Source organism: Salmo trutta, chromosome 15 (assembly GCF_901001165.1).
Source record: "Salmo trutta chromosome 15, fSalTru1.1, whole genome shotgun sequence".
NCBI classification, from domain to species: domain Eukaryota; kingdom Metazoa; phylum Chordata; class Actinopteri; order Salmoniformes; family Salmonidae; genus Salmo; species Salmo trutta.
The window spans coordinates 46994451-47021622 of record NC_042971.1 but is presented as its reverse complement, the minus strand read 5'-3'; the positions used below and the strand labels follow the sequence as shown (position 1 = coordinate 47021622).

General features: G+C 42.7%; 2 protein-coding genes across 6 annotated transcripts in view; one reads left to right on the top strand and one right to left on the bottom strand.

Annotated features, from left to right (window-relative positions):
- The first annotated feature begins 294 nt into the window (after positions 1–294).
- LOC115149172 (lysine-specific demethylase 2B) overlaps positions 295–27172 on the top strand; it is a 48113-nt gene continuing 21235 nt past the window's right edge. Inside the window, exons 1-12 of one of the 5 annotated variants that reach the window (XM_029691772.1) lie at positions 295–917; positions 5586–5730; positions 6598–6676; positions 6827–6873; positions 7306–7484; positions 7577–7683; positions 10814–10907; positions 11328–11481; positions 11682–11797; positions 16350–16476; positions 16805–17214; positions 17326–17412. In XM_029691772.1, coding sequence (XP_029547632.1) covers positions 819–917; positions 5586–5730; positions 6598–6676; positions 6827–6873; positions 7306–7484; positions 7577–7683; positions 10814–10907; positions 11328–11481; positions 11682–11797; positions 16350–16476; positions 16805–17214; positions 17326–17412 — 1644 coding nt within the window. In that variant the 5' untranslated portion in view covers positions 295–818. Of the gene's footprint in view, positions 1360–4231; positions 5001–5585; positions 5731–6597; positions 6677–6826; positions 6874–7305; positions 7485–7576; positions 7684–10813; positions 10908–11276; positions 11482–11681; positions 11798–16349; positions 16477–16804; positions 17215–17325; positions 17413–27172 lie in introns of those variants that run through there. The other 4 variants (XM_029691771.1, XM_029691774.1, XM_029691773.1 and 1 more) reach the window with 4 other exon arrangements.
- LOC115149173 (calcium release-activated calcium channel protein 1) lies at positions 1933–4156 on the bottom strand. The gene is made up of 2 exons (XM_029691777.1): positions 3765–4156; positions 1933–3460 (listed from the first exon to the last, which is right to left on the bottom strand). The coding sequence occupies exons 1-2, from the start codon at positions 3876–3878 to the stop codon at positions 2900–2902; spliced, it is 675 nt and encodes a 224-aa protein (XP_029547637.1). The 5' UTR covers positions 3879–4156; the 3' UTR covers positions 1933–2899.

Sequence of the window (27172 nt, the reverse complement as noted above, 5' to 3'; positions counted from 1 at the left end):
ACTCGCTCAGGTGGAACAAACTTAAACTTTCGCATGTTTTCAATGCTGATTTGAATGTCATTGAGAAAACAGTAGTGTCCGATTTTTTTCTTGCAAACATATTTTCTGAATGTAAAAGTAATCCTCGAAGTAATCATCTAATTTTTCAAAAGTATCTAATCTGATTACAATATGTTTGCTGATAATGTAAGATGCTGTTTATTCAGTGTATGGAGATGAATAAACAGGGGATTAGTTGGAGAGCAAGAAGCATGGTACTGTTGCATGACACAGCCTAGATTTTGCACACATTTATTTTGAGGTATTAGGCCTAGGTTTAAAGGCGTTCCATGGTCAACCTTCCATCTGCATTGGCCGTGCAGCATTTAGGGTGATAAGGCCTCTGTAGGGCATTCACACTTCTTGCGCTTCACGGAACAGTGCAGAGCTGTTGTGAAGGAAGTTGTCAAGGAAGTGAGTTTGTATTTATACTAGACCTCCCGCCCCCACTTACCATCAACCAATCATGTCAATGTGGAGCTATACGGATCCCTCTGCATTGTTAAAACATTTTCGTTATGCACGGCGATGCGGTACAGAGCTCAATTTGGCCACTGTATGTCTCAAGAGGTTCGGCAATTGCGTCACACCATCCATACCGCGCCTCCGTCCACCTTCGGATCAAGCATAAATTCTCTTTTACTGCGTCACCATTTAGACCCATGGGCCGTGACTGGTTCTCTCCATCTTTTTCTTAAAAATCTTTCAACAGGTAATAAGGATGTAGCTATAGGACTTACACTTGATTTCCTTTCCCACTATACTGTATATGAGGGAGAATGGCCGAAGACAAACATCACGGACAGGGCATGTTTCGTCTAGGAAGTGCTGACGGGTGCGTTCAAGACAAAGTTTATTTCCAGTGTGTAAATGGAGAGGTGAGGTAGATTAAGTAATTGTAGCCTACATTTGCATGCATCTTTATTAGTGTAGATGAGCTGTCCAACTTTGACAATTTGTAATTCAATGAAACACTGAAAGAACGAAATATTGCAGACAAGTCTGTTACTACTGTGGCTACAGCGATTAGTTCATAAATGTATTTGGTGAAACAAAGTGAATGAATTCGGTTTGGATTTGCATGGATTTGGGTGTAAACTATAACAGTATGTCAGGTTTTGAGATTGGCTTCAACACAAATTAGGCAATCAAGGAAAAAAACGGTATGAAGGCAACTGGAAGTATGGGCATGGGAAGTTATTTTACCTGGACAAAGGTCAGCTTTATGAGGGCTTCTGGGTGGACAGAGTGGCCAAATGTGGAACAGTCTCGGACTTTGGAAGAGAAGAGGCAACAACAACAATATACACAACTCCTAAGGTAAATACGTTGTATTTTGAAGCATTTAAAAGTTTGTCTTTTACTGGGTGTTGCAGATGTGGTGCTGAGCCCCCTAGCAGACCAGGGTTGAAATACTACTTCAAATATCTCAATTACTTTCACATACATTTCAAAGTATTCTGATATTTATTTGAAAAGAGAAGTAGTTGAATATTGGAATGTATTTGGAAAGTATTGGCAGCTATTTGAAAGTCCTCAAATACACTTCCATGCATTTAACCCAGGTATTTGAAAATACTTTTAAATTACTTCCAAAATAAGTAATTGCTTCAGGCCACATTATTTGAAAATAAAGAACAAATAATAAAATACATGCATTTGAACCCAGGTCTGGTGATGATCAATTCACTGTATGGTGAGGTGTCCCACTTTTCTCTGCTTAAGGTACATCTGTTGGATGTAAGATCAGTTTTAATGGAAACACAGTCAACATACCACAGTGAATAGGACATACAACAGGAGGACCACCCTAAAGTGCTTCATCTCTGTTGATCTTTGGACACGTAGTAAAATGCCATAATTTAACAAATAAAGAGAGCACAACATCATAAGTAACATCTTAGTAACTTTACTTCTCTGAAACAGGACCACTGAACATGATCAGACTTGTAATAAGGTCACAGCGCCATCTGTCTATCATTTCCCAATGAGGTATTAAAACATGTATCCTAGAAGCAAAACAAAAAGCAAATGGTTACATGGTTTAAGGATGTGCGTATAACCAAACTTTTCTATATTTACCAACTCAGTGTACAAACAAGTCAAAGGGTGCAATTTTAACAGGAAATGAAAGCAACATAACACCTTTTACAAAGCAAATTGTGTTGAGAAAGAATATGTGCAGTTCATTTCTGTATTCACTGTTTAAGCAGCAGTGAAAATAGCTTTTCTGTCACAAAAACATTGTTCAGACAACCATGGTACAAAATGTTTATTTCAATACAACAGTTTACTACCATGTAAACTATTTGTTGAGTTTATGCAGTAACATTTGGACTACAAATAACTTAAGCAGGCTGATTACATATTAATATCAAACAAACTCTAAAAACTAAAAATCTGAACATTAGGTTGAATACGGAATCATCCAATAGGAAGCTCTACGCAAATTTTAACTTGCGAGGTTCAGAGTTGTCTTGAAAACACCATAAGACCTTCAGTGGTGCTCATAACAATAAAGAAAGCCATCTTGTCACAATAGATTGTTAATGAGAGCCCTCTTCAGCCCCATGCATTATTACCGGCAAGGTAAATAGAATTAAAAAAAAACTGTCCACAATACAATGCTCCAAGTGCCAATTAAGACAGTGGTGTTTTTTTCTGTTGAAAATGTGTACATGCGTTAAGTGGCATAGTTTTACAGTTATATGTAAGTAAAAAAATCTAGAAATGTGAACATTTCAAACAGTGAGTAGCACAACACTTTCATATAAATGATGTAGTGTTTTTAATAGAAATGTCAAACTAATGGCAAAAGTATTGGCGTGGTAGAGATATCTATCTTGTCAGAGTGGTCAGTCTAAGGGAATTGAGAGCTGGGGGATTGCATGAGGGACTCCCCTCTGCCGTCCAGCTCATTCTGCAGCCTGGTCAGGTTGGATAGCTCCTCCAGCTCCTGGAACTGCCTGTCTGTCTTGTGGCTGACAAGGGAACGGTAGAAATGTACAGCAAATACTATAAATATCAGGCCAAAAGGCACCATGATGGAGGTGGAGGTGATGGCAGCAGCCACACCTGCAGATATGGTCCCATTGTTGGGGTTGTGGTTCTTAGGCCTAATGGGTAGAAATTTGACCCAGCAGAGGAGTACAACCTCAGCCAGGAAGAGCAAGGTGCCAATGACTGTAGAGAAGGCCCAGGCCAGCTCGATGTGGTGGTGCATTCTCTCATGTGGAGACTCCTTCACTGAGTTGAGGTTGTGAACGTTGCTGACTGCCTCAATGTTAGGCAGGATGCAGGTACTAACCATCAGGGCAAAAAGGTGAACGGCCACCAACACAGTGGTGCAGGCACTGAAGGCAATGAGGAGACCAGGTGGGTAAGGATAGGTTGTGTCCAACTGAACCTCCACCATTGCTACCTAGAGAGGAGAAAGGGATAGTAACAGTATGAAATGTATCAGAGAAATTAGCATTCAAGACAGACCGTCTGGAACTAGAGCTCTATAAAAGGGGGAAAAACGTGCTGTCAAAATTCCATCCAGACATGATCTTCCCAAATGAAGAAAAACTGCAATGGCAAAACTATGGGGTGCAAAGAATCTATACAACATGAGATGAATACACATGGATTCTGCTTTTGGATGATGCCTAGCCGTCATCCTGCTATGGACATCAAAGACTTGCCTTTGCTGCAATGCATCTTTGGGCGAGTATATTCCTTACCATAGCGAACCCAGATAGTAGAGCAGACGTTCGACTGGAAGCCTTCAGTTTTGCTCGACTCAAGTAAAGCTTCCTCCAAGACAGCGCTTGCAATGAATGCTCGTTCAGACTCATTGTGCCGCTGAAATTGAATAGACTGAACAGGCGTTGTTTGATTCGTATGTGGCTGTTTAATAATAACGATAGGCGTTAGCTAGCCAGAGATAACATCCTCGTTGTCCAAATAAATTGATGTAGAAATTGGCAGCAGTTCAGATACTTTCAATCGATTTTCGTTAGCGCTATGTTGACATTAAATAATGGCAAAGTATTGTAAGCATAACGCTGTTTAAACTTCATACCGTCTACTTCTTCTGCAGCGCCTCGAACCGAACACCTAGACTGCTGTTTCGCTCGAGCTGGCTGCACCCATAAGCCATTGCGACAAAGCTCAATAAACTACGCACAATTCTGCCTATACATATTAAGTATAATAAGTTAGTTGGATCATACAAAAAAATACTTTTAACTTTCACATGGTAACTAGTTACCCTGAAACGATATTTATAGTGGTTAAAATAACTTGGTTACTGTCATTAGTCAGTCATGCAGGGCCACTCGTGGAAAATATAACCTGCCTATCTGAAACATATGCCGGTGAAGGATGCGAACCAAACAGTGTCAGTTATACTTGCAAATTATTTATAATAATTTGAACGACAGTGGACGATAATAATTTAGCCATTCACATGACACGTTGATACAAATGTCTAGCTACTAACTAACAATTTGCAATAATCAATTGAATCATTTTAGACAATGTTCCCACTGCCAAATGTGCCCAGTAGCGTACATGCATGCAATATATCCATATTGAGGGATCTAAACTAGAGCTAGCATGCATGCGGACTCCAAGCAGCTTTCGTTGTGCATGCAATTGCAGGTCTATGACAGACCGCAAAATAGTCGGAGAAATAAATGTAATAGCATGTGTTTGTTATACATTCAGAACTATTTTCATAGTTGACGTGAAGAATAAGTAGTGTGGGAGGTGACGCATGACGTTGTCCAACAATGTTTTGATTCTGTCGGTGACGTTATCCAGCACAAAACAAATATGGTTACCACTTAGTTGAGTCGAAACGCAGTGATAATTAGTTTAAATGTGATTATTATCATTTTTAAATGAAGGGCTGAAAGATACACTAGGCAAGGGCTCAGATCATGGAAGCTGGTGCAGATTCTGGACGCAAGCTGGTGTGTAGCATTATTACCCTATTCTAGCATAGCTAGCCTCGCTTTTAACTGGACTAGCTAGCTTAGCTAAGATATCAGTGGTAGCCTAGCTTATCATCATTTCATTGACCCTCAACAGAAGATGTCATGTTTTGTTAAAATTTGACAAACGTCAGCTTTATGTAGTTACTTAGGCTATATTTTACTTGGTAAATGATAGACGTCATTCACAAGCCCACTTAGACTCTGCGTAACGTTGTTATTGTGCAATTTACCACGTTATGTTAATGTTTGTCTTGACATAACGATTGAGGTTATTAACTAGCATTGTTTAATCATCTGTAAAGATGTTTGCAGCTAAAGGCCCACCTACAACCACAAATACAGCATAGCCACGTGCACCACTGTTTTATAGTGATCTCTCTCGAACCTACAGACGATAATGTACTGCCTGGCCTATGCTTTTTCCAATTTGAAACGACCGCCTTTATTCAAAGTTATACCTACATGTTCATTATATACTCTACTATTTTGAGAACATTATTGGTAAGACGTGATAAATATTGACTCATACTTTTATAACCTGTATTTTCATTCCTCTACTAGCGCTCCATCTGCCGGACAATGTACGACGAAAATGAGGACTTCTCTGACGTTGAAGAAATTGCAAATGTCAGGGGTTTTAATCTGGAGGAGAAACTTGTTAGCAATTCGTACAACAGACATTTCGTTCAGTTGATGGACGGCAAAGGTAATTTTAAAATAAAATGTTTAATTCGTAATTTCAGCCGACCACACTCACTGTCCCCTCACTGGTGGACATGCTTAAAGGCCAGTGCAGTCAAAAACGTCATTTTCTTGTATTTCATATATTTCCACACTGAGGTTGGAATAATACTGGGATAATGCCCATTTAGTGTAAGAGCTGTTTGAAAAGACCGCCTGAAATTTCAGCCTGTTTTGGTAGGATGGAGTTGTGGTGTGCCTTGTGACATCACCAGGTGGTAAATTAGTTAATACACCAATAAGAAAGAGCATTCCAAACCTCTGCCAATAACAGCTAGTTTTCCCATTTTCCCCTCCCCACTCAGACCACTCCCAGACAGTCTTAGGAAAATGATTGCTTGAGAAATTGGTCTTTGCTAAGAAGCTACTGTATTTATTTATTTTTTGCATTTTAATTGAAAACAATCACAGCAAGGTACTTAATTGTTACCGAGAAATGATTTGATATTGAGATAAAAATGTCTGCATTGGGCCTTTAAAATGTTCTTCCTTTTCATTCATTGCATTCACACACATTAGGGGAGAAGTTCAATTTGGTTAATCCGTATTTGTGCAGGATGTCCTCACACATCTATGGCTGTGTTTAGACAGGCAGCTGAATTCTGATATTTTTTTCCACTAATTTGTCTTTTGACCAGTCACAACAGATCTTTTCAGATCAGATCTTTTTCAGAGCTGATCTGATTGGTCAAAAGACCAATTAGTGAAAAAAAAGACCAGAATTGGGCTGCCTTTCTATACGCAGCCATTGAGACACACACACAAATTGTACTCTGCTGTACCATGTGCAGAGTGAAGTTATAATGAACACCTACACTTTTTTTCTTCTCAGATTTCACTTATGAGTATGTTCAAAGAGAAGCACTTCAGACCCCTCTTATTTTCAAAGCCAAAGATGGACTGGGGCTCAGGTGAGAGATGAGTACAATATGAAGACGTGTGAACAATAAAGTCCTATTTAGCCTATTAAATGTTCTTGTTTGCCTTGGTTAAATATTAGGTTTTGTGGAACGGTTTGAAGGTAATATGCTTATCTTGACTTTATTCTTGAAAAAATACAGAATGCCAGACCCGGAGTTCACCGTCAGTGAGATTAAGGGTTTGGTTGGTAAGTCTATCTTTTAAATATTAGGCATGGTACATATTCCTTTCACTGCATAAACACTTCTCTTAGACTCAGTTTGGACAGCAGTGCCCACACTGTACTCAACAATACCCTGCATTTGTTGATGAATGAAAAGCATGCTGCCGGAAAAGGTGTCAAGTCAAAAAGTGTGTGGGTGTTGATGGAAACTTTGTTTTTAAGCCTGTAATGCAGGGTTCTTTCACTTATGGAACAAACATTAGATGTCTCACTTTACCAAGATGCATTTCAGAAATGTCCAGTGCAGACACAATACACATAGGCCTATCCATCTATATTACAGAAAGTCAGACTGAAATCAGATATAGTTAAATGCTAAATTACCTCTAATAGGATCTCTCATGTGACATGGTAGTGTTCAGGTTTACGGTAAGACTGCTGTGTTTGTGTTTGCAGGTAGCCGCCGTGCCGTTGATGTGATGGACGTGAGCACTCAGAAAGGCTCTGAGATGAGCATGGCCCAGTTTGTCCGCTACTATGAGACGCCTGAGGAGGAGCGGGACAAACTATTTAACGTTATCAGCCTGGAGTTCAGCCACACCAAACTGGAGAACCTCGTCAAGAGGCCCACTGTGGTAAGATGGCACCGCCAGTTTTTGATTCATTTATCCATTATGAACAAGGGCAAATTTGATAGTGAATGCCAACTGTCAACTCTCTCTTATAGGTGGATCTAGTGGACTGGGTGGACAACATGTGGCCCCTTAAACTTAAACAAAGACAAACTGAAGCCACTAATGTCATCTCAGAGATGAAGTACCCCAAAGTACAGAAGTAAGTAATTTGTCATTTAGAAATTCAGTTAGTTATTGTGTGCAATGTCAAAGTTTCTTTTGATGTGTGGACCTGTCACAAAAATGCAGTTGATTGTACATAACAGGAAAACGCTGAAGCACAGGCCAAAGTTTCTTTTAAAAAGCTGTGAGAAAATTGCTGCTTTGCTGGGAGGAAATATTAGCTTACTCCTCTTTTTCCCAAAGTCCCTTTGCCCTCTCTCCTTTAGCCCCTGCTGTCGTTCACTTCCTCTGATGGTTCTAGATGGTTGCTAGGCAGCAGGGCTCTTTCATGGTAGAGGGCGGTTCTTCACAGGATGCCGAAGTGACTTCATGGCTCCTCAGCCAATCAGCTACCAGCATTATTACATAGAGGGCATTCAAGAGCCAATTGTGCCCTCCCTTTCACCCTCACTCTTCCCCCCTCTCTCTTTCTAGCTCTCTCTTTCACTCTAATATTCTCTCTCTCCTTCTACTCTCACTCCTCTCTATTTTTTACTTAATGGTGCAGGGCAGAAATAAAATCTGGAGCAGTTCTCTCCTGTCTGGTCGGTGACCAGCGCGTGGGGGGTGGGGTGGGGGGTGGTCCTGAGCGAACCGGGTCAGAGACAGGAATAGCTATCGGGTACGTTTCTGTCTTTTATTGGGAAAAGCTGTTCAGATTGAGAGATGTCGGGAGTACTCTACCATGTCGTTTGATTTATTTACCCTGTCTTTAATGGAGACTCTCAAGGGCTGGTGTGATTGATCGTGAGTGGTGTTTTGTAGTGGGATGTTGGGCTTCTATAGCCCAGGGTCTGGTCTGCTTACTCTCTGTCCAGAGGAGAGTTGCAAACTGCTGTGCAATTGGCTGGGGATCTGTGGGTGTGATTATGTGAGTGTCTCACAGGTTCAGCAGATGGGCCCTCAGTGAAGTCTGTAAGCCATACAGTATTATGCGTCTCGACTTGTTCTGTTGAGTGTCGGTGATATGCGTCTATGTGGATGAGGTGACCTTCTCCCTCTGAGTGGGAGCATTTATAATGTGCTTACACTGGCAGTTTCCACCATTACCTCAGTCAAGGTCATACTCCGGTCTCCAGCCCATGTGAACCCTCTCCTCCGGTGTCTCTGTGGGAAGGTGCAGATACACTGCTGTGGGATGGATGACAAGCCTGTATCTGTCTGACTGGCCTCATACAGTAAGAGTCAGCCGGGGCTGGAGAACTTTATCTTAGCCATAGACTTATGTAACAAGACCAAATCAAATGATATGTATGGACAAAATGAGCCGTGTTGACAGGATGGGAAGTGGTCTGTATTTTATGAGCTACTGCTACTGACTGGATCAGAAGAGGCAAACAAGCTTGTATTGATCAGCTGCCTGGTGTTATTGAGGCTCCTGGCGGACTCATGTTGCCAAGAGAGTTTGTTCCCCCTGCATCAGGACCAGGGTTTATGTTGATCAGTGCCAGGTATAGAATTAGTATATGGTTTATTCATCACTCATTTTGGATGTCCCGTGGCTTGAAGAGTGGAATTTCTACCCTGCCATATCCACAGTAGAAGTATCACAGCCTTTTTACTAGGGCTGTGATGATACCAGTATCACCATTTTTTCCATAACAAAAATGAAAACATGAAGCGACCAAAACTCTAAAATATTGTGTGCTATAGCTTGGAATTATTATTTTTTTACTCTGGATGACAACGTAATGATGTTTGTTTCCAACATTAGGGCTGTGATACTGGTATCGTCTCGTCCCTACTTTTTATTTGGCCTTTTTTATCTATCACACTCTGTGTGGTATGCACTTGTTATTAGCTGATTTCATTCTGATAAACCTTGAGCGTAGACTAACTGTGCTGGCTGTAAAATGATACCAGGAGAACAGATGCACCATTTTACAGTAGCCTACATACAAATCAAACCACCTAACAAAAATCATGACTGTGGCTCTAACAATAATGTGCCATGTTGTAAGTCGTTTTGGATAAGAGCGTCTGCTCTAATGACTTAAATGTAAAATGTAATGATAGTCTGGCCGGGATGATACCAGTATCGCGATACTCATTAGTATCGTGTCAAGGACACAAAACACGAAGTGGATTTAACTTCTTTAGGAAAACAGCACTAATGTTGGAAACAAACATCATTATGTTGTCATTCAGTCACATTCATTTATTTCCCAAGCTGTAGCACATTATGTTACATACAGATGGTTTTTAAAGGACCAAAGAGTTTTGTCTGCTTCGTGTTTTCAGTTTTGTCATGGAAAAAATATTGCGATATTGGTATCGTCCCGGTCGTAAATGATAGTGTTCCATTTTCTCCACTGAAGCCCTGGAGTTATAACCTCGCAAGCCGCCTGATTTCGCGAGCTTACATTGATTACTGCTGCGTTATAGTAAAACATTCTGGTTTATATGAGGCTACTGGAGTCAGTGGTCGGGTCCCATTCTATTAATAGACCTGTTCTCATTCTTATCTCACTGAATTACTGAATGATTTATGTCCCACGGAGCCCTAATCATTCCACAATTAACTTCCAGAGGAGAGGCTGTTGTGAGCGATTCTCTTAGATTATTTGTGGTTACTGATTTTTTTGTTGTTGGTGTTTGTTGGAATAGGGTACTGGCAGTTGTAGTACAGTAGAGAGTAGCGGATTTCAAACAGATATTGTGGTTGAGTTGCTTGTTTCTTAGAAATTAATCACAAAGACATTTTTATCCAAATAGCTTTCATATTCAGTTGTACAATGCACAGCTGGGATGTTGAAATGGTACAATTACTGTATAGTTTCTGGGGTAAGAACAATGAACAAAAAACGAGCTCACTTAACATTTCTAACACACTGTTTTGATATAATTGGTGACCATACATGGTGGCTGTACTGCACATCTTTTATTTCCCCCTTTCAGTTTCTGATGTTCATTCAGCTCAGCCCCTAACCCACAGTCTTATTAGTTATATTTTAGTCATTTAGCAGATGCTCTTATCGGCTCAGGGATTCAAACCAGGGACCTTTTTGTTACTGGCCCAACGCTCTTAATGTCTAGGCTGTCAAACAAAATAAATATGCTCCCCTAGGTTCGTCATAACTATTCAGATGCAGTGGGTCATCATTCACCCCTCTCATGTCCCTCTGTAGGTACTGTTTGATGAGTGTGAAGGGCTGCTATACTGACTTCCACATTGATTTCGGGGGCACGTCTGTGTGGTATCACGTTTTCAAGGGAGGAAAGGTAAGTTGTCATGTTTGTTTTCCAGACTGTATGTGGCAAAATAGTGCATCCTGAGGCTCTCTGGTATACCCTCCCCCAATCCTGGTACTGTACATGTATCCTATTTCTGTAGAGGCGCTACAAATGAACCTCTTCCATGTTTGTCTCAGCAATTGCTGCAGAGTCAGCAGACATCAGAGGATTGTTGCTAGGTTGTCTATATGCACACCTTTGACGGATCACATTATATAAACTTGCAAAGGTCAAGCTAGAGCATAAAGAGGAAGCGAGGGGGAAGAACATTATGTGAATGGATGAGCAAATCTCTGAAATGTGCTGACTTCTCTATATAAGCTGTAACCTTGAGAAATATATCGCCCTTGTTTTTAGATGACAACCAAAGCCACATCCCCAACTTTTAACTCCCTGTCCTGTGCTCAGGTGTTCTGGCTGGTGCCTCCGACACCTCATAACCTTGCCCTGTATGAGGACTGGGTTCTGTCAGGCAAGCAGAGTGACGTCTTCCTGGGAGATCGTGTAGATGGCTGCCAGAGAGTTGAGCTAAAACAGGGCTACACCTTCTTCATCCCCTCCGGTGAGCTGCCTAGCATTTTGTTTTGATCTATTCCTATCATAATATCATTACTATCATTGTAACAAACCATACAGTACATGCACTGCTTTATTCAGGCATGTGTTTGAGAACATGTTTGGGCATACCATGTCTGTCTGCCTGAGCATGTTTTGAGTGGGTCAGCTCGTTCTCATGATGTTTGGCTGGCTGTCCCGTTTCAGGCTGGATTCATGCAGTCTACACCCCCGAGGACACACTGGTGTTCGGAGGCAACATTCTGCACAGCTTTAACATTCCCATGCAACTCTCAATCTATGAGATAGAGAACAGGACTAAGGTAGGCTGTCTCATACAGGTGTTCCAGTACTGATGCTTCACTCCGCCTCTGACCTTCTCCATTAGTGAAACCATTAGTGAAACTAAACTGTGTCTCTACAATGAAGATGGATGGGGAAAAAGCCTAACCTCATACAAACAAGTCTAGGTCACTTAGTTTGCTATGTCAATGAGTATGAGAACTGAATAGTCCCTTCCTCAGCCCCTACCTCTGTTTTTTTACAGATCTGAACTGGATAGGTGAAATCTGAAATGTATATGAAAGAAGTTGGGAAGCTAGGGATTGAAACAAGGCAGGAATGTGACACAAAGGCCCAAGTGCTGAAAATTCTGTCATTTGCATTACCATCCAATTGAGAAACAGACTGATGTGCTAATGATGGCGTGGATGAGGTCTGTGCCCGCAAAAAATCCATCCATATTCATGTGGAAATAGTCTGTGACAGCGGTTCATGTAAAATCAGAATACAGCACTAAAAGGGCAGAAATGATTCATGGAGCTTGTTGTATCATATTGTCTTAATCTCTCGTGGAGAGATCCTCCACGTATACCGAAGAATCTGACACTGATTATTTGGACGTATCATTGGGCCAAGGCGGTGCTTAAGCAATTTTAAACTCCAGGGGTGATAAACACAGGTTCAGTAAGTGAGGGTAGGGGGTTTTGGCTGAGAGTTTGTTTTTGCTAGGGTGGAGACTTCGCAAACCAAACCGTATGGACCCACGCAGCTGATCAAATTACGCAAGATTTAAATTCTGGGTTAACTGAGATTACATACTGGCAGCCTGAGACTGAAATACTTAAAGGAAAGAGTGTTTCTCTTCTTTTCACATAAACTCCCAGGGGCTTCTTATGTTGATGAAATATAGTGTATATGAGCCTATTGCTTTTGTGTGTATGCATGTGTTTGTACTGTATATGACCTAATTAGAGGAATGTCTAGAAATATTTCACTCTTTTTATTCCGGTATTCTTTCCAATAATAAGATCGGAGTAGTTGCTGTAATGATATGGATGCAAGTCCTGCAGGCTTTGAGATTTATATGGATACTTGGCTAAATGTAGCTTTCTCAGTTATGATGGATAGCTGGTTGGAAGAGTCAGCTTTGCTGAAAGTACAGTACTATTTTTGTTTCTGCTGGAAAAGAGGCATGAGAGAAACAGAGACAGTTTCATATGCTCCCAAGGGCTTGGCACGTTGCGTTCACTCTATTTTTACACCTCAACACAGAAATGGAGCTGGAGAAAGAAAGGATAATCACTGAAAAGTGTTGATCTGTGTGAAATCATCTCAGCGAGATAAATATAGCTGTGTTTCTAAGAGGAGAGTGGGAATCAGATCATGCTGCTGTGTCTGAGAGGGCAAGCTCTCCCTGGAGAGATGGGAATGAATGGAAGAGCTTGGCCTTGAACAGGGCCTCTGGTTTGCCAGTGTGTGTTTAACTTAACCATTGTCTCTATCAAATGCAGTTGAATTGTTCAACTAGTTTCTTACACAACATGACCAGAAGTATGTGGACACCTGCTAGTCGAACATCTCATTCCAAAATCATGTCATCAATATGGAGGTAGTCTGTGGGGGTGGGGAACTGTGGGGAACTGCTTCCATTCAGCCACAAGCATTAGTGAGGTCGGAAACTGATGTTGGGCGATTAGGCCTGGCTCGCAGTAGGCTTTCCAATTTATCACAAAGGTGTTTTATGGGGTTGAGATCAGGGCTCTGTGTAGGCCAGTTAAGTTCTTACACACCGATCTCGACAAACCATTTCTTTATGGACCTCGCTTTGTGCACTGGGGAATTGTCATGCTGAAACAGGAAAGGGCCTTCCACCAAGTTGGAAGCACAGAATCGTCTAGAATGTCATTGTTTGCTGTAGTGTTAAGATTTCTCATCACTGGAACTAAGGGGCCTAGCCCGAACCATGAAAAACCGCCACAGACCAGTGCAAATAGTCCGGGTAGCCATTTGATTAGCTGTTCAGCAGTCTTATGGCCTGGGGGTAGAAGCTGTTAAGAAGCCTTTTGGACCTAGACTTGGCACTCCGGTACTACTTGCCGTGCAGTAGCAGAGAGAACAATCTATGACTAGAGAGGCTGGAGTCTCTGGCAATTTTTAGGGCCTTCCTCTGACACCACCTGGTATAGAGGTCCTGGATGGCAGGAAGCTTGGCCCGAGTGATGTAATGGGCTGTACGCACTACCCTCTGTAGTGCCTTGAGGTCGGTGGCCGAGCAGTTGCCGTACCAGGCAGTGATGCAACCAGTCAGGATGCTCTTGATGGTGCAGCTGTAGGACCTTTTGAGGATCTGAGGACCCATGTCAAGTCTTTTCAGTCTCCTGGGGGGGGAATAGGTTTTGTTGTGCCCTCTTCACGACTGTCTTGGTGTGTTTAGACCATGATAGTTTGTTGGTAATGTGGTCACCAATGAACTTGAAGCTCTCAACCTGCTCCACTACAGCCCCATCGACGAGAATGGGGGCGCCCTTGGCCCTCCTTTTCCTGTAGCCCACGATCATCTCCTTTGTCTCGATCACGTTGAGGGAAAGGTTGTTGTTCTGGCACCACACTGTCAGTTCTCTGACCTCCCTATAGGCTGTCTTATTGTTGCCGGTGATCAGGCCTAGCACCGTTGTGTCGTCGGCAAACTTAATGATGGTATTGGAGTCGTACTTGGCCGTGCAGTCTTGTCAAGAAGTCCAAGATCCAGTTGCAGAGGGAGGTGTTTAGTCCCAGGGACCTTAACTTAGTGATGAGCTTTGAGGGCACTATGGTGTTGAACGCTGAGCTGTAGTCAATTAACAGCATTCTCACGTAGGTGTTCCTTTTGTCCAGGTGGGAAAGGGCAGTGTGGAGTGCAATAGAGATTGTGTCATCTGTGGATCTGTTGGGGTGGTATGCAAGTTGGAGGTGGTATGCAAGTTGGTTTCTGGGATGATGGTGTTAATGTTAGCCATGACCAGCCTTTCAAAGCACTTCATGACTACAGATGTGAGTGCTATGGGTCGGTAGTCATTTAGGCAGGTTACCTTAGTGTTCTAGGGCACAGGGGCTATGGTGGTCTGCTTGAAACATGTAAGTATTATGGACTCGGCCAGGGACGGGTTGAAAATGTCAGTGAAGACACTTGCCAGTTGGTCAGGGCATGCTCGGAGTACACGTCCTGATAATCCGTCTGGCCTTGTGAATATTGACCTGTTTTAAGGTCTTTCTCACGTCGGCTATGGCGAGCGTGATCACACAGTCGTCCGGAACAGCTGGTGCTCTCATGCGTGCTTCACTGTTGCTTGCCTCAAAGCGAGCATAGAAGTAATTTAGCTTGTCTGGTAAGCTTTATCACTCCAGAGAACGTGTTTGACCTGCTCCAAAGTTCAATGGCGGCGAGCTTGACACCACTCCAGCTGGCGCTTGACATTGCGCATGGTGATCTTAGGCTTGTGTGCGGCTGCTCTGCCATGGTAACCCATTTCATGAAGCTCCCGACGAACAGTTATTGTGCTGACGGTACTTCCAGAGGCAGTTTGGAATACGGAGTGTTTCAACCGAGGACAGACGATTTTAACGCGCTTCAGCACTCTGCAGTCCTGTTGTGAGCTTGTATGGCCTACCACTTTGCAGCTGAGCCGTTGTTGCTCCTAGACATTTCCACTTCACAATAACAGTACTTACAGTTGATCAGGGCAGAAATTGGACAAACTGACTTTTTTGAAAAGGTGTCATCCTATGATGGTGCCACGTTGAAAGTCACTGAGCTCTTCAGTAAGGCCATTCTACTGCCAATGTTTGTCTATGGAGATTGCATGGCTGTGTGCTTTAAAAAATATATTTTTATACTCCTGGCACCAATGGGTGTGGCTGAAATAGCCGACTCTACAAATTTGAAAGTGTTTCCACATACTTTTGTATTATATAGTACCACATGCTGTGGTAGCCATGCTGGTTAAGTGTGCCTTGAATTCTAAATAAATCACTGACTGTGTCACCAGCAAAACACCATCACACAACCACCTCCTCCTCACGATGGGAACCACACATGCGGAGATCATCCGTTCACCTACTCTGCGTCTTACGAAGACACGACGGACACAATGGACATTAGACCAGATTTCCACTGGTCTAATGTCCATTGCTCGTGTTTCTTGGCCCAAGCAAGTCTCTTCTTCTTATTGGTGTCCTTTAGTAGTGGTTTCTTTGCAGCAATTCGACCATGAAGGCTTGATTTACACAGTCTCCTCTGAATAGTTGATGTTGAGGTGTGTCTGTTACTTGAACTCTGTAAAGCATTTATTTGGGCTGCAATTTCTGAGGCTTGTAACTCTGATTAACTTACCTTTGCAGCAGAAATAATTGTCTAGTCCCAGACATTAGGCCTACTGCTTGAGCATTAATACAGAAGGAAGTAAATAAACCACCAGACTTGCAGTGAAGATTAGGCGTTAACTCTTGTTAATCATTACAAAATGGTAGCAGACTAAACATGGGAATGACTACCCTCATTGTCTTTTTAGAGACTTTTGTTCTCTTAATCACATTTTCTCTCCAAACTCGTTTTAGGTTCATTCCAAGTTCCGCTACCCGTTCTACAATGAGATGTGCTGGTATGTCCTGGAGAGGTACGTGCACTGCCTGACCAAGCGCTCCCATCTCGCTCCGGAGTTTCACAGAGAGCCTCTGCTAATCGGTGAGTGAGCCCAACTAATGGAGCTGTTTAACCAATGCCCCGGGTGTGTCCATGAATGCTGCTTCAATCTTTCTTCTATTCTGAGAGCTCTTGCCTTGCACTCTTGTTGTAATTACCACTCACAAGTGGGTAACACTCTAATCCTTTGCTAAGAGCCAATGTTATAACACCTTTGACCTCTGTTTAATCAGTGAGACTGCGTTATCACAGAAATGATAGCTAGCATGATGAAAGTGACAGAAATTATAATCTGACCGGAATGGTTACACATGGAGCACATCAGACTGGTCCTTTAGTCTTCTCTCATCCTCCCCCTGCACTTCTTCAGATTTGGAGACGAAGCTGAGCACTGAGAGCCCCTCCTCTGACTCGCGGAGTCAGGACATGGATGAGGAGGACTCCTGCGAGACGCGGCAGGAACGAGATGAACGGAGTGACAGGTCAGCATTTGATGACCCCTGCTCTCCTGATAACAGGAAGGGTAAACCAGGCGCTCCTCAGCCTCTCAAAGCTGCCTTGGATGATAGCTGCATCCCCACCTCCATCCAGCCTCCAGAGTTCCCCAAAACCCCCTCTGGTTCGCCAGGCTCAGAGTCTCAGAGTAAATGGACTCATTTGACTGAGTTTGAACTGAAGGGCCTTAAGGCCCTGGTGGAGAAGCTGGAAGCACTCCCTGAAAATAAGAAATGTGTCCCAGATGGCATGGAGGACCCCCAGGCCCTGCTGGATGACATGAAGGTATGTGCCTCGTCCAGCTCAGCTCTAATGTATTTTCTGTCTCTGTGTAAATATCTGGACGTACCATTACAAAACACAGGAACTTACATTACTCTTTTACCCGTTCCCCAGGTTGTCTTGAAGGAACATGAAGACGATGATCCAAAAATGGCTGCCACTGGTGTACCTGTGGTGTGCTGGCCCAAGAAATCTGCCACGGTGAGAATGCGGTGTTTGTAGCCTCAGTATTGTATCTGTCATCTGAAAGCCTGCCCACATTCATACTCTGTCTTGGCCTAGTAGAGCAGGGTGTATGTCGTGATTTTGGTACTCGTGTGTCTCTCTCTCCTCTCTCTCAAACTAGATTATCTTCTTCCCTAGAGCAGTGGTTGTACTTATTTGCATAATTTTGATTTAGCGGGCTGCAGAATTGCCTAACGAGGGAGATAATGAGATTTTCTGTATTTTTTGCTCCTCATCTCTTCCGTGTCACAGCTGGGTCTCATCCACAGTGTCTGTCATTGTTGGATAATTAACACTGTTCTGCGTGATCTTGTTTACCAAGTCAGGGCTTTGAGTTTACTGATAAAAGGTTAACTAAAACTATGCTCCTTATGGGTGATCTATCTAGGCCTATTGATTAGCTTGACAAATCATTTGCAAATAAGTCTGATTTATTCTTTTGTATCGAAGTCCAAAAATGCTTAATTGTGTCACTGCATCTCATTAGACATCACTTCTACTGTTGTATTGACTAAGACAGAATGGGGAGGAGTGGCCTCATGATAGAAAATGGTCTGTGTGAAGCCCCTTTTGATCTTTAACTTCCTGAACTGCATTAAAAGCTCCAACCAACCACAGTACAGCTGGACATAAAGTAGAAGCCAGAGCAGAGCAATCAAAGCCAGATTCACTGATGCAGCGGGCAGGCAGGAAAGCAACAGACTAGATCAATCCCTCACAAAGAAGTGTGATGTGGACACAGTAGCACATAGCTGCATATGGGATGAATTTTGATCATAGAAATCTGTGGTCTGCTGCTCCCCCTACACGTCGTTGATCAATTTAAAGGCCAGCTGCTGATTCTGTGGGCTCTTTGTGTGTTCCTTTTGGAATAAAACACCATCTGTCTCTCTCTATTGGCTGAATTTGTCTGGTCTTCCTTCCCAGTGATCCTGCTCATGTAGGAATATCCCCAAACTGGTTCTGCATTCTCCTTCCTGACTGGAAGAAGGTGGGGCTCCACTGCACATATTCAAATACCTTATCTGCATTTGGTCTCCCCATTGGCTGCACTGTCTCCCTATACTCCTCCCTCCCAGAGACCTAGCCATTCCCTATTCATGAGCTAGCCTGCTCTGCTCTGCTGTGTATATTGCCTTTGCTGGAAGATTGTGGAGCAGGAGGGAGGGCTGTGCGGTAGACGGCAGCAGCAGCTGGATGAGGAGGAGGCTCAGGCTGGGGTGGGCTGCAGCCATGTCAGTTTGCTGTGAGTTGGTCAGGGTATGAAAAGCAGCCATGGCCATGTCGCTGAGCACTGACGATGAGGATTACGACTCAGAGGCTGAGCAGGTTGGTTAGCGCGCTGAACTCCTCGGGACATAGCAGAGGAGAGGAATGTGTCTGTGTGGAGGCACAGTTAATTGAGCTGAGCAGTGATTGATTGTTGTATGGAAAGGGAGCCACCTGAAGAGAAATGCTGCTTCTGTTTCTGTGTTAGCCTCCTTTCTTGTGTTCTTTATTTTCTTCCCTGTGGTTGTAGGTTGATTTACAGGTTGTGTGTGTGTGTGTGTGTGTGTGTGTGTGTGTGTGTGTGTGTGTGTGTGTGTGTGTGTGTGTGTGTGTGTGTGTGTGTGTGTGTGTGTGTGTGTGCGCCTGAGAAATGCAGTAAGGAGGTTAGATGGCACAGACCATTCAGACAGCAGCGTCAGTCCTCAGGGAAACTACTGGTTGTTCCAGAACAGGGAAGAGAAACGAGATAAACAACAAGAATGTGTGTGAGAGATCAGGCAGAAAGATGCAGATTAGAGATGGATATTTAATAGGTTCGTATGTAGGAACAGGGAAGAATACATCTGATGCATATAATATATTTATTGTGCCTGCAATTGTGTATGATAATGAGGGAATATAGTTGATGTGTACCGTATGAATTGGCTATGGCACGTAAATGAGCCAGGAGATTGTGCATGTAAACGCTGAGGAAGATTGTGTTTGTGTATAGACTCCTCTGCCACATAGTCATAGCACTGCATTCCACAGCCCCTTCCAATTATACACTGACTGTGAGTGTGTTTATCATTGGATACAGTTTGATTCTTTTCGATCCTGCCACAGATGAGATGGCGGAAGATATTTTGTCCTCCCTGTTGCTGTTGATATCAACACAGCATTTGTACGTGGTGTTCCTGTTCGATAGGGATGTGCATGTTTTTGGGGTTCAAAAAAACAAAACATATCACCTCTATCTCAACGGTCTGGTTGCAGATTATATATATATATTTTTTTACAGTGCCTATGAGATGATAGATTGATTGAGATAAATGCCTTTGAGTTATATCAAGAGCAAATTCATTAGGCTTGTAAATCCCCCAGAAGCCCACAATATCAGTGGCAATGTTTGGACAACTGTTTTTTTTTGGGGGGGGGGGGCATTGGCAACAAACCTTTTTGATCGCCATACATACATTTTCACGAAGTAGCCTAAAATAAATCACGATCTATCTTTTTTGACAGTACCTCTGGGCGCTCACAGTGCTTCAGTCTAAGAGAGCCTTGAATCTATTATTCCTCGCTTGCGTTTCCTCTTGAGGTTTACCAGCAGTGGTGTTTTATCTAAGATCACACATCGGGTTTGTTTGTGCTGTATGACTGATTGGGCGTGTGCCTGTGTGGATATGGGCTATTCAAATTGAGCAGGTCTTCCTGTGACGCAGTAGGTTATTACACTGTGGCACATACTCCAACTCCTCTGTTGAACCTCAGCTTTGCTGAGCTAAGGAATAGCACGCTGGTTTGTAGAGGAATGTTCATCATCATACCTTAGATCTAGGGTCATGTCTTGGTTAATCATGTCACATGACCTGGATTTTCACCATTATTTTAAGCCTTTTCCAGAAATGAGAATTAGACCAAAAATGAAAGCAATTGTCTGAGGATGGTTCTGGACCATCTGACATAAAAAGAAAATGGGACAGCTTTGATAAAAAAGCTTTAAATAAAGGTTAAAATTCATGTCATGTGACATGATTAACCAAATCACAGGGCCCTACTAGCTAGCTACATAACATACCTACTTGTGTGCTCTGGTAATACATTACATAGTTTACAGATGACAAACTTTCTAGGCATGGAAGGCTTTGACGCTGATGAGATGGATAAGCTACATTTCTGTCATTGCATGACCTTGCCTGGAGATATTATGCTTCCTGTAGTCTCCATTTGGGATATGATGAGGAACATCTTATGTCACTCAGTGACCACAGCTTCCTGAGACTGACTGATGGGTCAGTTCAGGTTCTGTAAAGTTAGTTTCACTTCCTCTTTTTAGACAGAGTTTTACACCCTTCTGTCACTGCTCTGCAGGATTCCCAATCCTATTGTGTTGCTGGGAGACGAGGGGATTTTCAGGACAATGTGGAGGGCTGTCTGGAACATATTTTCTCATGTAAGGTCCGTGGTCCTTTGGGGTCAGGTCCGATCAGACAGCGATAGATCCGTACTCCTTTGAGGCAGGTTAACTTGAAAATCACTAAATGCTGTCAGGTAACCTGTTGGGTTATGACTTTTGATGTGGGCAAATGGATCCTCTGTCATTGTCTATGGTTGCTTGTGATAGATATGTCAAGGAGGTGATCGGTGACAGGACAGATCATAGAACACTATGTTAGGGCTAGGAATTGCCAGGGACCTCACGGTACAATATTATCACGATACTTAGGTGCCAATACGATATGTATTATGATTCTATATGTATTGCGATCCGATACTGCGATTTGATGTTTCAAACATATTGCTGACTGTACAGTGCATTCGGAAAGTATTCAGACCATTTTGACTTTTAGCACATTTTGTTACGTTACAGCCTTATTCTAAAATGGATGAAAAACATTTTTCCATCAATCTACACACAATACCCCACAACGACAAAGCGAAAACAGGTTTTTAGAAATGTTATCAAATTTATAAAATACAAAAACCATACCTTATTTACATAAATATTCAGACCCTTTGCTATGAGACTTGAAATTGAGCTCAGGTGCATCCTGTTTCCATTGATCATCCTTGAGATGTTTCTCCAAATAGATTGGAGTCCACCTGTGGTAAATTCAATTGATTGGACATGATTTGGAAAGGCACACACCTGTCTATATAAGATCCCACAGTTGACAGTGCATGTCAGAGAATAAACCAAGCCATGAGGTCGAAGGAATTGTCCATAGAGTTCCGAGACAGGGTTGTCGAGGCACAGATCAGGGGAAGGGTACCAAAACATTTCTGCAGCATTGAAGGTCCCCAAGAACACGGTGGCCTCCATCATTCTTAAATGGAAGAAGTTTGGAACCAACAAGACTCTTCCTATAGCTGGCCGCCCGGCCAAACTGAGCAATCGAGGGAGAAGGGCCTTGGTCAGGGAGGTGACCAAGAATCCAATGGTCACTCTGACAGATCTCCAGAGTTCCTCTGTGGAGATGAGGGAAACTTCCAGAAGGACAACCATCTCTGCAGCATTCCACCAATCAGGCCTTTATGGTAAAGTGGCCAGACGGAAGCCACTCCTTAGTAAAAGGCACATGTCAGCCCCAGATCCTCAAAAGGTTCTACAGCTGCACCATTGAGAGCATCCTGACCGGTTGCATCACCGCCTGGTATGGCAACTGCTTGGCATCTGACCGCAAGGCGCTACAGAGGGTAGTGCGAACGGCCCAGTACATCAGCCAAGCTTCCTGCCATCCAGGACCTATATAATAGGCAGTGTCAGAGGAAAGCCCATAAAATTGTCAGAGACTCCAGTCAACCAAGTTATAGACTCTTTTCTCTGCTACCGCACGGCAAGAGGTACCGGAGCGCCAAGTCTCAGACCAAAAGGCTCCTCAACAGCTTCTACACCCAAGCCATAAGACGACTGAACAATTCATTAAATCGCCAATGGACAATTTACATGGGACCCCCCCCCCTCCCTTTTTGTACACTGCTGCTACACGCTGTTTGTTTGTTACCTATGCATAGTCACTTTGCCCCCACCTACATGTACAGATTACCTTAACTAGCCTGTACCCCCGCACACTGACTCGGTACCGGTACCCCCTGTATACAGTATAGCCTCGTTATTCTTATTGAGTTACTTTTTTATTATTATTTATTATTTTAGTCTACTTGGTAAATATTTTCTTCTTCTTGAACTACGCTGTTGGTTAACCTGTTATGGCTAGGGGGCAGTATTTTCACGGCCGGATAAAAAACGTACCCGATTTAATCTGATTATTACTCCTGCCCAGAAACTAGAATATGCATATAATTATTGGCTTTGGATAGAAAACACCCTAAAGTTTCTAAAACTGTTTGAATGGTGTCTGTGAGTATAACAGAACTCATATGGCAGGCAAAAACCTGAGAAGATTCCAAACAGGAAGTACCCCCTCTGACCATTCCTTGAGCTTCTTGGCTCTGTTTAAAGAAAATGTAGGATCTTTGCTGTAACGTGACACTTCCTACGGCTCCCATAGGCTCTCAGAACCTGGGAAAAAGCTGAATGATGTAATTCCAGCCGCTGGCTGAAAAACTTTAGCACGTTTGGAAGGTGGTCGATCAGAGGGCCATCAGACTGAGGCTCGTGCACGAGGGGATCCCTTGCTTTTACTTTCTCTCTCTCTGAACGTAAACACGCTTTGCCGGTCGGAATATTATCGCTTTTTTACGAGAAAAATGGCATAAAAATTTATTTTAAACAGCGGTTGACATGCTTCGAAGTACGGTAATGGAATATTTAGATTTTTTTTCTCATGAAACGCGTCGGGCACGTAACCCTTATTTACCCTTTCGGATAGTGTCTTGAACGCACGAACAAAACGCCGCTGTTTGGATATAACTATGGATTATTTGGGACCAAACCAACATTTGTTATTGAAGTAGAAGTCCTGGGAGTGCATTCTGACGAAGAACAGCAAAGGTAATAACATTTTTCTTATAGTAAATCTGACTTTGGTGAGTGCTAAACTTGGTGGGTGTCTAAATAGCTAGCCGTGATGGCTGGGCTATCTACTGAGAATATTGCAAAATGTGCTTTCACCGAAAAGCTATTTTAAAATCGGACATAGCGAGTGCATAGAGGAGTTCTGTATCTATAATTCTTAAAATAATTGTTATGTTTTTTGTGACCGTTTATCGTGAGTAATTTAGTAAATTCACCGGAAGTTTGCGGGGGGTATGCTAGTTCTGAACGTCACATGCTAATGTAAAAAGCTGGTTTTTGATATAAATATGAACTTGATTGAACAAAACATGCATGTATTGTATAACATAATGTCCTAGGGGTGTCATCTGATGAAGATCATCAAAGGTTAGTGCTGCATTTAGCTGTGGTTTGGATTTATGTGACATTATATGCTAGCTTGAAAAATGGGTGTCTGATTTATTTCTGGCTGGGTACTCTGCTGACATAATCTAATGTTTTGCTTTCGTTGTAAAGCCTTTTTGAAATCGGACAGTGTGGTTAGATAAAGGAGAGTCTTGTCTTTAAAATGGTGTAAAATAGTCATATGTTTGAAAAATTTAAGTTTTTGTATTTTTGAGGAATTTGTAATTCGCGCCACGCCCATCCTTGGCTGTTGGAGCAGGTGTTCCGCTAGCAGAACGTCTAGATATAAGAGGTTAAGGGCTTGTAAGTAAGCATTTTACGGCAAAGTCTACACTTGTCGTATTCGGCGCATGTGACAAAGTTTACTTTAAAAAAAAATTTTTTTTTCAAAAATGTCAACCTGTTTTTGTTTTGTGATTATTGGTTATTGTGTGTAGACTGATTTTAGGGGAAAAACGATTTAATCAATTTTAGAATAAGGCTGTAATGTAACAAAATGTGGAAAAAGTCAAGGGGTCTGAATACTTCCCGAATGCACTGTATGTCTGCTGCAGAGAGACAAGAGGGAGCATAAGAAAAGTCTTCTTTAGTTATCTGCACTTCTTCTCTGGCTCAGTCAGGCCCCGAGTCTGTAATCCAAACAGAGATCCTTGGATTCCACCACAGATTATCGATGCCCCCAATATCTAAAATAAAATATAATTTTGCCTAGATCTCTGATCACCCCAGCCTAGCCACTCTGCTTGGTGTACGCTTGTTTTAGGATAAGTCTAGAACAGGGCAAGGTTTAGCCTCTGACCCTGATGTTCTTCGCTGATAGGTTATTTGCGTTTTCTCTGTCCAGTGGTAGCAGCACTTGATTGGCTACCCATCTGTCCCTGCATGCCACAGGAATAGTAGGACGTTTGTTGTTGCTATGCTGATCCTTGGAAAATGTGCACAGCTGATGTTGCTATAGAAATCTGATACACCTGATTTGGCTGTGGCTGTTTTTTGTTCCATTCCTCGCTGTAATTGTGATCACTGATTTCTCTCATCTCTTCCTACTGCTCTCACTAGGCTAGGTGGAGAATGTTATGATGACATAACCAATGAATTCAAACACCTCATTACATCATGCAAATTCTTCCAAAGCGGTTTGTGGTTTTATTCTTGCAAAACCTGTTAGTCCCGCTGGTTGGTCATTGAGTGAGGATAGGGAGGAGGTGGAGTGTGCACAGCTTAGTGATTTAGTATGAGGATCAAAGGGATTAGTGAATTAGCAATTTCAATGTTGTTATTATTCTGACTCACATATTGTGTTTTGCATAATGCTCTTCAGATAGAATTATAAAGCAGTACACACACCCAGTGTTGCTGGTGCAGCTCTGAGCAGTCAGTCAGCATTCACCTGCATTTCCTTAGTACATGCCCTTTCCAACTGAAAATCACAGGATGGGGGGTAAGTAACACATGTTCTGTACCGTGGGTTGCTATGGAAACAAGTGCCTGTTGGATACCTGCCATTTGAATTCACAGTAACCACATTTCCTCTGGTATAGCTCGTGCCCCATCCCCATATACTGTACACAGCTAGGTTATACACGGAACAAAAATCTAAACGCAACATGTAAAGTGTTGGTCCCATGTTTCACGAGCTGAAATAATAGATAGAAAGTCAGTATGAGGGTTAGCTCAGGATAGAATGAAAGGTGGCTAGTGCGTGGGAGAGTATCTGTAGAGTTCAAAAAGTACTTGCACTCAACCATGAAGAGGAATAACCCAAAGAGGCCAAGATGCAAAAATAATATCATTAATTTAATCCACACTCAAAATAATACAGAAAGTGCAAGGTGCTAATAAAACAAATTCAATAAACTGAGCATACGTTTTGGCCTCATGCCTTCATCAGTGCTGTACAAACAAATTAAGAAGACACGTACTTAAGGAGAGACACCTGCTATGCATAACAGGCGCAACAGGTGCAAGCAGATAGTTAATTAGATACTGGCAAATGGGGAGTCGATGCATATTAAAAAGGAATATATAAAGTATCAAAAATTGACAATTTGTCAGGTATAATTGGAAAGAGACAATCTGGGTTACATAGCAATATCAGAAGCAATAGATATGAAATACTCGATTAGGCTAAAAAGCTGAGATCCCATACGCACAAAAAACGTATTTCTCTCAAATTTTGTGCACACATTTGTTTACATCCCTGTTAGTGAGCGTTTCTCCTTTGCCAAGACAATCCATCCCCCTGACAGGTGTGGCATATAAAGAATCAGATTAAACAGCATGATCATTACACAGGTGCACCTTGTGCTGGGGACAATAAAGGCCACTCTAAAATGTGCAGTTTTGTCAAACAACACAATGCCACAGATGTCTCAAGTTTTGAGAGAGCGTGCAATTGGCATGCTGACTGCAGGAGTGTCCACCAGAGATGTTTCCAGAGAATTTAATGTTCCTTTCTCTACCAAAAGATGCCTCCAACTTAGTTTTAGAATTTGGCAGTACGTCCAACCAGCCTCACATCTGCAGACCACGTGTATGGTGTTGTGTGGGCGAGCGGTTTGCTGATGTCAACGTTGTGAACGGAGTGCCCCATGGTGGGGTTATGGGCAGGCATAAGCTACAGACAATGAACACAATTGCATTTTATAGATGACAATTTGAATGCACAGAGATACCGTGACGAGATCCTGAGACCCATTGTCGTGCCGTTCATCCGCCGCCATCACCTCATGTTTCAGCATGATAATGCACGGGCCCATGTCGCAAGGATCTGTACACAATTCCTGGAAGCTGAAAATGTCCCAGTTCTTCCATGGCCTGCATACTCACCAAACATGTCACCGAATGAGTATGTTTGGAATGCTCTGGATCGAGGTGTACGACAGCATGTTCCAGTTCCCGCCAATGTCCTGGAACTTCGCACAGCCATTTGAAGAGTGGGAGGGACAGCATTCCACAATCAACAGTCAGATCAACTCTATGTGAAGATGTTGCACTGCATAAGGAAAATGGTCACACCAGATACTGACTGGTTTTCTGATCCACGCCTCTACTTTTTTTTGAGGGTGTCTGTGACCAATAGATGCATATCTGTTTTCCCAGTCATGTGAAATCCCATAGATTAGGGCCTAAGTGACTGATTTCCTTATCTGAACTGTAACTCCAGTAAAACCTTGTGTTTGTTTCTTTATATTTTTGTTCAGTGTATATACAGTACAAAAGTACATGGACACCTGCTCGTTGAATATCTCTTTCCAAAACCATGGGCATTAATAGGGAATTGGTCCCTCCTTTGCTGCTATAACAGCCTCCACCCTTCTGGGAAGGCTTTCCACTAGACGTTGGAACATTGCTGCTGGGACTTGCTTCCGTTCAGCCACGAGCATTAGTGAGGTCGGGCAC

Excerpts from the sequence above, each read along its gene's own strand:
- LOC115149173 (XM_029691777.1), bottom strand. The coding sequence starts at position 3,878 with ATGAGTCTGAACGAGCATTCATTGCAAGCGCTGTCTTGGAGGAAGCTT. Across the intron at positions 3,461-3,764 it reads TACTATCTGGGTTCGCTATG|GTAGCAATGGTGGAGGTTCA; the intron begins GTAAGGAATATA and ends TCTCCTCTCTAG.